Source organism: Rattus rattus, chromosome 8 (genome assembly GCF_011064425.1).
Source record: "Rattus rattus isolate New Zealand chromosome 8, Rrattus_CSIRO_v1, whole genome shotgun sequence".
NCBI classification, from domain to species: Eukaryota; Metazoa; Chordata; class Mammalia; order Rodentia; family Muridae; genus Rattus; species Rattus rattus.
In genome coordinates, this window is record NC_046161.1 from 48,452,880 (window position 1) to 48,465,930 (window position 13,051).

Genomic DNA, 13,051 nt, shown 5'->3' on the forward strand with positions numbered 1-13,051 from the left:
TAGGAGAATGGATTAAAATCTATAGTATGAAGTCAGAGCTACCTAAAGCACTAAAGTAGGTCAGTTACAGACTAAAGGAAGAGAAGGAAAAGCTCTTCCTCCAGTAGCATTCCTACTCCAGAGTCATTTGAATGAAAATGGCCCCATAGACGCATACGGAGTGGCACTATTAGGAAGTGTTGGTTCCTTGTTGAAGGAAGTGTGTCACTGGGGGTGGTGCTTAGGGTTTCAGAAGCCCAAGGCAGGCCCAATCGGTGTTGCTCTCCTCCTACTGCCTGTCAATCTGGATGTAGGCCTGAGATACCTCCCCCACACCATGTCTACCTGCACTCTGCCATGCTCTCTGCCATGACAATAATGAACTAAACCTTTGAACCATAAGCCAGCCCCAATTAAGTGTTTTCCTTTGTAAGAGTTGCCATGGTCACAGTGTCCCTTCACTGCAACAGTGGCCTCACTTATACAATGGTAAAGGAGAGCAGAATTAGAAAGTCCCCATACAGTCACTCCACAGTCTTATCTGACTCAGACAGGATCAGCACTGTTGTTCAAAACGGAGACTTTGTTACTTCAAATGTTACCAATTCACTATGAAGGAAGAAAAGTAGTGACTTCTTAAAGGAAAAGTAATCATGTCACCAAGCAAGCAATCACCCTTATAACTAACAACAGCTGACAGCAGGTACATTTAGATACTTTACAATGAAAAGGGAACATTTCATGATTTCTCTGTCAAAAATATATAACCTGAATATAACATTATGAAAAGAAATTAATTAGAAAGGCCCAAATTGAGGAGAATTCTTTCAAACTGACCAACAAGTACATAATCTTCAAAAGTGTCAAGGTTGGGAAAGACAAGGAGTCAGACACACATTGCTCCTTCAGTATGTATAGAGTCCAGTAGTCAGGAACCAGGGCCAGCCTGAGTTATGATGCCTAGCAAGACTATTTCAAAACCCTCAAAACAGAACAAAGGAAGAAAGAAACAATGGAAGTGAGGAAGGACAAAAGGAAGGAAAGAGAAAGAGCATGGGAAAAAGAAACTTCAGTTAGCTTTCAAGGAGATGAATGGCACTATCACAGTTAAATGTCATGGCTCATAAAAGAAGCATCAATGTGGTTACTGAAATTTAAAAGGCATCTCAACTAGAAGACAATATACTCTATCATCACAGAAATGTTAAATTTGGCAACCATTCTGCTTACATCTGAGAACATGTCCTTATGCAAAAACACAAATATTTAAATGGAAAGGAATACTTGCCTACAACTATCTCAAATACTTGATAAAAAAACCTTTAGATATACATATACATAGAAAGTAAACAAAGAGGCCAGGTGTGGTGGTGCATTCCAGCAATCTCAAAAGTAGGAGGATCACTGTAAGTTCAAAGCCAGCTAGAGCTCTACCGTAAGACCTTATCTTAGAAAAGAGATGTATCTTAGTTACTGCTGTTCTGCAGTGAAGCGACACATGGCCAAGACAGCTAATTTAAAAAGGCAATGACTGAGGGCTTGCCTACAGCTCAGAGGGTTAGTCCATATACATCATGTCAGCAGCAAGCAGGTACTGTAGCAGGAACTGACAGCTCACATCTGATCCACAAGTTGCAGGCAGAGACAGTGTGAGACTGAGTCAGTGTGGGCTTTTGAGACCCCAGAACTTACATAAAGACAGGACTGGAAGCATATCTATAACCCTAGTGCTCTTGCAACCAAGTGAGAGCAGGACTAAGAAATGCCCTATAAGTTCTGCGATAGCAAACAAGAGACCATGCCTCAAAGAAGGGGGATGATCAAGACCAACAATCAAGGTTGTCTTCTACGCTCTATTACACAGACACTCAGACACACACACACATACACACACACACACACACACAGAGACACAGACAGACAAACACACGCACATGCACGCGCGCGCACACACACATACACACGCACACACACACCCACTGACAGACAGACACATGCACATGCACACACACCCACTCAGACACACACACACACACACACACACACACACACACACACACACACACACACTTTTAAATCCCAGGGCTAGTGAAATGCTGCAGGGGAAAGATCCTTACTGCCAAACTTGACAACCTAATGTTAATCCCCAACACCCACAAGGTGGAAAGAGATAACTGACTACCCAGAGTGTGCCTCTTACTCCATGTCTGCCAAGGCATATGAGACCTACACACACACACACACACACACACACACACACACACACACACACACACACACACCAAATAAGTTCATATAGTGCCTTTTCATTACAAAGGATCTGAAAGAGAAAAACCACCCCATCACCACACAATGCCACTGAACTCCTCACCAGGCCACTGAGCAGGAGCAGAGTTGGGGGTTGCGTGCTCTTCAATGCTTTCTGTCCTGAGTCGCCGTCGATCACTTAGAAGAAGCCCTTGATAAGCCATTCCTGTGAACTGATTTCCATCCGTCTGACTGCTAAAAACACAGGCTCAGTTACCACGGGGGCAAAGGCAGTCAACAGTATACATCACATAAATCACATAAAAACTGTAAGTTTTTATGACTGAGTTCATTTTTGTAACGAAAGCTTATTTTAGAATGTTCTTGAAATTAATCTCAAATGTAAAGTAACGTGCCAGGTTTTACTACCCTGGGCAGATTATTTTAATGTTTTTCAGAAGCCTAATATCTTACAATAGTTCTATCTGAGCTCACCTTTTAAAGTTGGAGGTTACTGTCGGCAGAAGACACGGTAGACAAGACCCATCTGGACCCCAGTTACTTCTAAGCCCTACCTCTGCAGAGCTGCTTACGCTTAGCCGGACACTCAGACTGGGAGCCTGAAGCTAGGCAGTTACGTCTGACAAATAGCCAGATCTAACACCGCTGCCCCTCCAAACTGGCGGCCTCCTCTAAAGAGCTTTGTGAAATGGAGGAACCAGACAAGCAGAGGGTAGAGCTGGCAGCAGAGAAGTCCGAGCTGAGCCTAAAGCGCACACTTGAAGGCAACATCGCATTTGGTGCCATTTTAACCAGCAGTGACTGACAGAAAGCAATAGCCACTAATGGCCGTGTCAACTAGATCAAACTTTCTTCCTTACTCATAATTTCAAATCTTAGGAGTCATTTAAGTGGGTTAATTAGGGTAAAATCAGAGTTTAATGTCACATGTCCCATGAGGCAGCTACCTTTGTTTAAAAAGTCTAGACATATACTCATGTAGATAAAGTCTATTAAATTTTTTCACTTATCAATGTACTTCATTTCAATCTAGGTCATCCTACCAAGTGATTCCATTTCTCATAACCTACACTATCCTAGATATTAAAATGTAAAGTATAAACAGATGCAGGAAGTTTGATATTTACAAAAACTCAAGGCACCGTTTTAATGAATGTCGCTTAGCTGGCACAGTAGTGCAGATCTGTGATCCTAGCTACTCAGGAAGCTGAGACAGGAGGATCACAAGCTCAAGGCCTGCCTGAGCTACGGGGTGAGTTCCAGGTGGCTTGGCCAATTTGCTATCTCAAAAAGCTCAGGTCTGGGAATGTACAGCTCAGGTTGGGGGTGAAGTGGGGTGGAACATGTGTGCACACCAAGTAAAGTGACCTACAACTTCTCTCAGTACTGCATGACAAACCAACAAAAATCATTCTATCAATGGACTTCTACACACACAGTATAAGCTAAATGTTAAGCATATTTAACTATTTTCAGGTTTATTTTAATTTCAACTGAAAATCAGCAAAACATGTAGAAGCTAATCTAATTTTTAAAAAGTAATTTCTAATAGGGAAGGACTAGAAAACCTCTAGTGTAAAATATTTTGGGCAATAATATTTTCTTTGAAGGAAATAAAAGACAGTAATTAGGACCACTCACACTATTGCTCTATAGTTCTTGTTACTGGATGACAACTAAATTAACCAAATAATTATTACTTTATGGTCTATTTAACCCATTAAAGTACACATGTCATTTATACTGGGGAATTATTTCCAGCCCTAAAAAATAGAAACCTAATAAAATTGTGGAGCAGTTGAACGTTCTGCTGTATTAAACTGTGTGGGGTGTTTTTTACCTGTAGCTATGGCTGTCACATAACGCTTGGTAAATTGATGCAGAAAGTGATGCTGCTAGTGAATGAAGTGTGTGCACCTAAAATCAAAACAGCCACAGTTACGGTTTGTACTAACATTCCACACCACAGCAACATCCTAACGTTAGAAAACACTGAGCAGACTAGCAATAGCATAAATAAAACTGGGTCCTATACACCATAATCCTACCTTGAAACTCTTAGAATAACTCGCTTATCTTTATAACAAAGCTGATGGATTCAGACATGGCTTTATCACATACATACTTGCTAAGCCTGACATTTACCAGCCCTGAACAAAGACCAGCGTTCATATGAGGGGGCTCATCCTATGCTACAACAACCAACTTATACAGTAACATAGAAAGGAAAACTGAAGCCAACAGAGAATTTTCGGAGCTCTTAAGAGTTGCTTATGAAGCTCTGCCAGATTCAATATTATCAATACCAATGGCTGTCTAAAAAGTAAATCCAGCACTCTGTGAAGTGGCTTATATTCCAGAATATAATATAATAATTCAGTTAGTATTCACAGGCAAAGGAGAGTCATAAAAATGTGTTTACAAAGTTTAAAAATTTTAACATACAATATTTTAAAAAACATCTTAAAACTCCACTCAAATCAACACTTTCAGACTCATAAATTTTGTAAAATTCAAAGGTATTCAAGAGATAGTTCCATGCCTTTTACAAGTCTTATCTTAATTCCAAAGAATGGAACTTTTTTTTTTCCGGAGCTGGGGACTGAACCCAGGGCCTTGTGCTTGCTAGGCAAGTGCTCTACCACTGAGCTAAATCCCCAACCCAAGAATGGAACATTTTCTAACTGGGTTTTATATTTTCTATTTCTTAACCTAACAAGTAATTTAAGCAATCTCTAGAAGAATACTGATATAAATTAATTCATGCTATAGATTAGAAATCTCTAATAAAACATGGTTAGTCAATCTAGTATCTCAATAAAAATGAAACACGCTTGTCAGAAGAAGGGGCAGAGACAAAGGCAGCAGGGACTGTGCATGAGGTGCTGAACATGCACACATCTGGAGGGAGTGGAGGCTCCCCACACCCTGCCACGCTCTGGAATTTCTTGGACTTCATTAGTTAAGTATTCAGAACGGGCTATACGATTAATACCGATTGCCTCTAACCTACTGCACAGTCCCCAAGAAGCGCAGTCATCAGGAAAGGAGCGACACAGGAACTAGAGCTGGTTACCTCAGTCACCCTCCCTAACCTACATCTTCACACTTTCTTGACACATAAACAAAAAGCTGTTAATATTTCTAGATTAGTAGCTCATGTGAGGGAGTAGAAAACCTAAATGACTACCAAGTAGCAAGAATACTGTCTATAAAAGTAATCTTAGTACAAAAAAGTATTTACTGGTCTTAAAGGAAGACTGGAGAGCCTTTTCCAGGAACAAGAATGCATACTAACTTAATTCCGGGCACAGTGGCACACACCTTTAATCCCCGGTGTTGGGAGGCAGAGGCAGGTGGATCTCTTTTGAGTTCAAGGCCAACCAGCACTACAATGTGAGCTCCAAGACAGCCAAGGTTACATAGTGAGGCCCTGTCTCAGACAGACAGACAGACAGACAGAATGCATACTATTACACTGCATTCACAGCGGTCTTGAAGTCATTAGAAGTGAAAAGACAACACATAAAAACATTTCAAGTATTTTCTCTACACTCAAATTGGAGCACATACAAGAATAATTTACCATCCTAGTGCATACAGAATCAAGTAATCCCAGAATTCGCATTACCTTCACGTCCTCAACACTGGGCTTAGGTGGTGTTCTCATCTGCACGATAGTGTAGAGTATGTCGTGGATGTGGTTGTTTAAATACAGCACAGGATTGGCTATGACTGTTTTTGTGGATGCAATGCTCGCTGAGAGCAGCGGCAGCGTGGTGGGCAGTGGCAGTGGAGACTGGAGCTGCTTGACTGTAGTTTCCTGTAGAGAACAGTGAGTTGCTTTTATTTTTTTTCTCAAAATTGTTAAAATGGGGGAAGGAAAAAAGCCCAATGGTTACCTAATAAAATGCAGGTGACTAAAACCACCACATTCCTGTACTTGTTCACTCATCCTACAAGCGCCTACTGAGCATCTCATCCGTCCCGGATGCTGTGCCAGGCTCAGAAGATATATAGATAACCACACTATAAACACTTTAAAGGTGTACTTCTGGGCTGCTCAGCTTTGTCAACTTGGCACAAACTATAAAAAGCTGGAAAGGGGGAGCCCCAAAGAATCACACCCATCACACTGGCCTGTGGGCAAGTCTATGGTGCATCCTTTTAATTACTGACAGATGTGGGAGATCCTAGCTCACGATGGGCAGTGGCCAACACTGGGCAGGCAGTGCTAATGGTATAAGAACGCAGGCTGAGCAAACCAGAAGGCAGCACTCCTCCATGGCTTCCACTGCAGCTCTTGCCCTGAGTCCCTGCCCTGGCTTCTCTTGACAACAGATTAAATCCTGTAAACCTCCCTCCCAAGGTGGTTTGATCAGTGTTTATCAAAGCCACAGAGAACCAACCAGACCAACTTCTAGTTACTAGAGCCTTCTCCTAAGAAAGCCGCACTGGACACAAATGTCTGCCTCCAGAGACTACAGAAGCTGAAAATGTTTACATCCATTTGTTTAAAAAAAGTTTACAGCTCCACCTGGAAGAGTTCCTGCAATTCCTGAGCTGGCGGAGAGTAACAAGTGACGGCCATACCTGCTGTGACTCTTGCAGCAAAAACTTGAGCTCCATTCTCACTGAGGCCAGACCACCACCCTGGGCTCCATGAAGGCTACAGTAACTGAGAAACACTCTTAGGAGATCCTGGTTTTTCTGCAACCATAGCTTTCGTCTTTCTGCATGCTCCCGTTTAGCCTGCAACCTTCGTCTTTCTATTTGGTGGCGCTCATAGGAACCAATGTCTGGCTTGTCCACCATTTCTTCATGATCCAGAAGTTCACTCTCTACTTTAGAATAAGCTTTGCTGGAATATTCTTTAATAACTGATTCATGGTTGCATATCTCATGCAAGGCAGCAATCTCCTTTTCCAGCCAGTTATAGAGCTGGAACCTCAGCTTCCCTCCGTCGACTTCATAACCTGTGGCCAGCGTTCTTAACTCCGTCATAAGGATCTTCAAACAAGCTCGGAATTTCAGTTGTTCAGCAATCACATCCACCTCAGTGTCACCTTCAGCACAGTCCTCTTCCTGAGGAGTCAATAATGCACTCGGGTCTGAGGCCCTCTGGTCCTGCCCAGCCTTCTTGGCATCTGCAGCCTTCATTACTAAGCCACCGCCATCGTCCTCTTCTAAGGCACCATCATGATCTTCACCCCAGTCGAGCCTAAGAGGCTCCTCATCAACTGTAACAATTGGCTGACTCCAGTCAAACTGGGAGGAAGTTACGGCCGACCAGTCGGCCCCAGAACCACCATCACTACTGCTCACCGGTTTTGATTCTGAGGGCCCATTCTCCATTCTTTCAGAAATAAAGTCAAGCTGATCTTTTTTTGCACTTAAGGAGGATATTTTGGTTACTTTAGGAATTTTAGAAAGTACTTCAAGGGCTAAAACAGGGCATCCAACTTTAAAATGAGCATTAGCGGTAGTAAAAAATAATTTTCTTTCTATGAGGTTAATCTTATCAGCAATGTTTTTCTCAGTTTTGAGACCTAAAGTTGCCAAGGTTCCTTCAGGGGAAGCAAGATTTCTTCGAATAAGTAAAGGATGTGTTCGAAGGTAGTTGTAAAAACTGAACACCACAGGGTTACAAGATTTGATGATGACTGCAGAAAACAAACATAAAAATCACAAGTTGCTGAATTAATTTGAACATCCATTGAAAATTAAAATAAATTAGTTTTTCCTCAAAATAAAGGAAAATAAATATTATAAATAAATATTAATCCTCCATTTGTCCATATAATCATTAAATATATGTGAATGAAACAAATGCTAAGTGATGTCAAGACATGATGTCAAAGGCACAAGGGAGGAGCACACAGCAGTGCCTGTCTAAAAGTGGGGCAGGGAGAGATGCGTGATTATTAGCTTATATTTAAAGTGCAAGTTATCACAGTTCCCTTAAAAAGTGGGAGGAATGAGAAAAGAGGACGAACTCTTTCCTCCAGAAACCTTCCAGAAGGTTACCTTCCAGAAACACGTGCAAAGGCACACATGAGCGAATGTACACACACACACACACACACACACACACACACACACACACACACACACACACACTCACATTGAGACAGGCTCATTAGCTGGCTTGGAACCTGCTCTATACATCAGATTATCCTTGAACTCAGAGATTCACCTCTGTTAACCAATGCTGGAATTAGATCATTTACCATCATAGCCAGTAACTTTATATTTATTTTTCAAAACTATTTTCACCAATCCATATAATTTTAAAGGAAATTGGATTTTTAAGATGTAGTTCACAAAAAAAGGAAAAGAAAACCACTACAAAACTAAACAAATGAATTATGTCTCAACTTGGCAGTATAGCCACAGAGATAAATTATGATTTATTTTATAAATTAAAATAAAATATCTGGCTGTACATCTTTAGAACACTCTACAATTAACAATGATATAGAAAGGTTGAGGTTTTCTCAGTCACCACTCTGTTGTGAAACACATTTATATTCTTATTCTGAAACTGCTCTGTGCACACACAACAGTAAATCGCCATATGATGAAAACCCAAGCCTTTCACTCAAGACACAACTATGAAGACGCCTAAGAAGAGCCCCGTTTAAACAGGAACTAAAAAGAAAGCTGTGTTCATTCTCATGGCCTCGCAGCAGTGGGGACTAGACTGCTTCTCCTCAGCAGTGTCTTCCACTAACAGAAACACAATTCTCTGGAAGAATGGTCATTTTGAGGTCTAAGCCAAAAAATACCTGAACTGTTCTGCCATACCGGAAAGCAAGGAAATTATCGAGATATAATACCAAAAGAATTCAGAAACTTGTCAAGACCTCCAACGGTTAAAGATGGGACAATCTGAGCATCCATAAAATCAACTGCTAATGACTGAACATAGACATTTAAAACCTTAAGTTCGAAATAACTTAAGAAAATCAATGGATGAAGCTAAGAAGTGCATGCTGACAGGAACCGAATATAGATCTCTCCTGAGAGACATAACCAGAGCATGTCAAATACAGAGGTGAATGCTAACAGCAAACCATTGAACTGAGAACGGGAACCCCATTGGAGGAATTAGAGAAAGGACTAAAAGAGCTGAAGGGGCTTGCAACCCCATATGAGCAACAATGCCAACCAACCAGAGCTTCCAAGGACTAAACCACTACCTAAAGACTAGACATGGACTGACCCTGGGCTCCAAATTCAAAGGTAGCAATGAATAGCCTTGTAGGGGCACCAGTGGAAGGGGAAGCCCTTGGTCCTGCCAAGGTTGGACCCCCAGTGTAGGGGAATGTCAGTGCAGAGGGGGTGGGGGAGGGCTTAAGGGAGGGTGGATGAGGAAGGGAAGGGGTTTGGGGGCTGATGGACAGGAAACCAGGAAAGGGAGTAACATTTGAAATGTAAATAAGAAATATGCGATTTCGGGGTTGGGGATTTAGCTCAGTGGTAGAGCGCTTGCCTAGGAAGCGCAAGGCCCTGGGTTTGGTCCCCAGCTCAAAAAAAAAAAAAAAAAAGAAATATCCGATTTCAAAAAATGGAAAAAAATCAAAAGACTAACTAGCCATTCCCACTCCTCCCAGAAAAGCCCACCCTCTACTCTCTTTAGTTTTTATTTTTTAAAATAGCCCATGGAGTCTAATTGTGCTGCCCATATACTCATGGGTGTTGGACCATTAACTGCAGCACAGCTGACCTGCCAGGGGTCAAAGCCTGAAAGAAAAGTAACTCTCCTTCCCCTAGAAGCCACCAACCGTCAACAGATCTTCAGCTAGGGGTGATGGCACACGAGCCTCTCCCCACTAACCCTTGTCTTACTCTTCAAACCATACTCAGAAACCCACAAAAATATCTACCTTGCTGCTCGTCATCTTCCTTTGGTGTCTGTTCCAATAACGTATCCAAGGCTCGGGTATAATCTTTCATTACCCAATAGGCAAGACTACGCAGAAAAGGGTCAGGATGCAATTTTCTGCAATTGAATCCTGTGCCATCTTTTTGACAACCCAAGATTTTCTGATTTAAGATGGATATGTAAGTAGATGAAGTCTCAAATTCAGATTCAAATAAACGGGCAATAACCATGGCTAGTTGAATATCTTCCATTTTTTCAAGACATACCTGAAATTTAAATATTAAATATTCATCTTAGTGAAAACTAAGTTAGAGATACATTACTCCGCTGATAGCTTGGAATTGTCTGTTTATATTCCCATGATGTAGATGGGGAGCCTTAGGCTGAGACAGTGAGATGCAGGGAGATGGTTGTTTGGTAGAGAATTTTTAAAGCAAGCAGTAATAAACCATCACATGGTAGCCTCTAGACTGGAAGGACTTTTCACGAAACATGCACTTAACCAAGTGTGACAATATCATCTTGTTCTTGAGTCAATTTAAATAGCATTCATTTTTCAATTAAACACTACTTTCTTTGGAGACAGGGTCTCTAAGTAGCCCAGACTGGCTTCAACTGTTTAGAATTATACATAAATACCTCTTAATTTCCAACATATAAACTTGTACTGTTTGGGAAGAATCTTCTATTTACTAAGAAAATAACGGATTCCTGTCATATATGGGATAACAATTCGATGTAGCTGCTGACTGTGAGACTCTGAGGTCCCTTTTGTAATATGAGTATCTTTAAGCCATCATCTCTTCTGGGTGTCTTCTAAGCTAACATCTCAATTTCAAAATTACAGCGTTTGTAACTATAAAAATGTTATAAATATGCTGAAGTGTAAAATGTACTTTTTACGATTTATATTAATTCATTTTGTTAGAGATTTTTATATTTCTTCTATCATGTTTTGGGGTGTTTTAAATTGTTGCTGCTTTTAAATTTTATTATTTTAAAAAGTTGTAAGCTAAAAGAAAAAACTCATACACTGAAACTAATCAGACCCCAAAACTATGTAATTTCTATATATTATATTATATTATATTATATTATATTATATTATATTATATTATACTATATTATATTATTATATATTACATTAACTTCTAACTAATCAGACCAAGGACTATGTAACAATTACACTATGTTATGTTGCATTATGTTACGTTATGTTATGTTATATTAACTTCTGCACTTTCTTTTTTTGAGACTGGGTCTCTCAGTAGCCCAGGCTGGCTTCAAACTTTCATTGATCTTTCTGTCTCTGCTCCAAAGGACTAGGATTATTTCAATTCTACTTAATACTTCTGAGTCCAGGTAGTTTATAACTGTAATACCTAAAAGAAAGAGTCATCAGGAAATAGAAATATTAATGCATTTTAATCCCCTGCTAGGAATATGCAACAAAAGATGGGGTGTTTCACCGCCTCACGCGCTGCCAATACTTAAGGCAGGAACGTTGCAGAACAGCACAAACTGCCACGTTAGCTCCAAGTACTTAAACGCCAGCTTTTTTGCCTAAGATAAGGAGGTTGTGAATTGCACACACATTTAAATGGCTCAGAATCACAAGATGGACAATAAAAGGCATTCATAAATCATTTCTGACATTTTCCCATAAGTTTAACATTTTATCTTAATACATAATAAGCTACACTTAAAGTCGTAATTCCCTGTAAATTCGGTAAGCTCTGAGGTTATTCTGTTCTGGCAAACCTCTAACAGACAGTACAATCTGCTCTATGGCCTCACATACAACTGCTTGTTGGCTTATTTATACCTCGATTGCATCCTTCAATGAGCCAGCCAGCAAGAAAAAAGCAGCAGACTGTTCAAAGCGCTGTTTTCCGAGTAAAGAAAAGGCATTTTTCAAAGCAGCTTTCCTCCACCTATCTTCATTAAAGTTGTGGCTGAAAAATGTTGTCATTTTTTCATCATGTTGTGACCTGGGAATGAGAACACAAGTACCAGTGGCTACACCACACTTAAAATATTTTAATTCTTTTCAGAGTGTATGAAAAGGGAAAACCATTTAAACATTCAACGTAAGGAAGACTGGCAGGCAGAGCAGGGGAGGCAGCGCAGTGGTTAGGTTACCAGCACCCACGTGGTGGCTCACTACTCTCAGTAACTCCAGCGTCGGGCTGCAGTGTTCCCATTGGTATCTGCAGGCACGGCATCATGTGGCACACAACACACATGCAGGCAATACAACACACAGGCCAACCCCCATGCACACGCCATGTGGGAATCCTAGGAGAGCAGCAGCTTCAGTTGCAGGTGCTGCTCACTGACGTCTCCTCTACTGGAACATGGGATGTGCCTCACGCACTCACACGGGAGGGAAGCAAGTCTCTGCGGGAACTCCTGTGAAGTGCTGAGCATGTTACCTGAACAGACCCCACACTACTGCTTTTTTCTTCATGGAAAGGTAGAACAAAGCAGCATCTAAGGCATCGTTGTTCCTTTGAAAAGCAGCCTTGGCAACCTGAGAGGAAGTAAAATAGCATGGAACCACTTGACAAAAGAACTACCATCAATTACTCCAACAAGTAACAGTAACGCCGCGTTACTGTCTTAGCTCACACACTGTGGAGATGAGAGTGTGTGCCCCCCGTAGCTTAAGATAGCATCCTTCTATGAAAAAAAGCATTTGCATGCCAGTAATCCTAATAAAAACAGCACAGCGGCTAGTATTTGCTGACTGTTTATTATATGCCTGGCACCAGACTGGGCACCTTTCATTAGTCTTAATGACTACTACCCACTCTAAAGATCTAGTACTGTCCTCATTTTATAGACATAGTTGAGCCAAGAGCTTTAAATGGGTAGCTTAAGTTCCCACTGTAATGGGAGGAAAGGAAAACCTAG

General features: G+C 41.0%; 1 protein-coding gene across 4 annotated transcripts in view; it reads right to left on the reverse strand.

Moving 5' to 3' along the window:
• Positions 1-13,051, reverse strand: part of Dmxl2 (Dmx like 2) — a 142,746-nt gene that overhangs the window by 30,705 nt on the left and 98,990 nt on the right. For 2 of the 4 annotated variants that reach the window (XM_032910107.1, XM_032910105.1), the window contains exons 21-27: positions 12,571-12,668; positions 11,961-12,126; positions 10,137-10,401; positions 6,841-7,910; positions 5,879-6,070; positions 4,088-4,164; positions 2,351-2,478 (exon numbers count right to left, since the gene is read on the reverse strand). In XM_032910107.1, the coding sequence (XP_032765998.1) occupies positions 2,351-2,478; positions 4,088-4,164; positions 5,879-6,070; positions 6,841-7,910; positions 10,137-10,401; positions 11,961-12,126; positions 12,571-12,668 (1,996 nt within the window). Of the gene's footprint in view, positions 1-2,350; positions 2,482-4,087; positions 4,165-5,878; positions 6,071-6,840; positions 7,911-10,136; positions 10,402-11,960; positions 12,127-12,570; positions 12,669-13,051 lie in introns of all 4 variants that reach the window. The other 2 variants (XM_032910106.1, XM_032910103.1) reach the window with 1 other exon arrangement.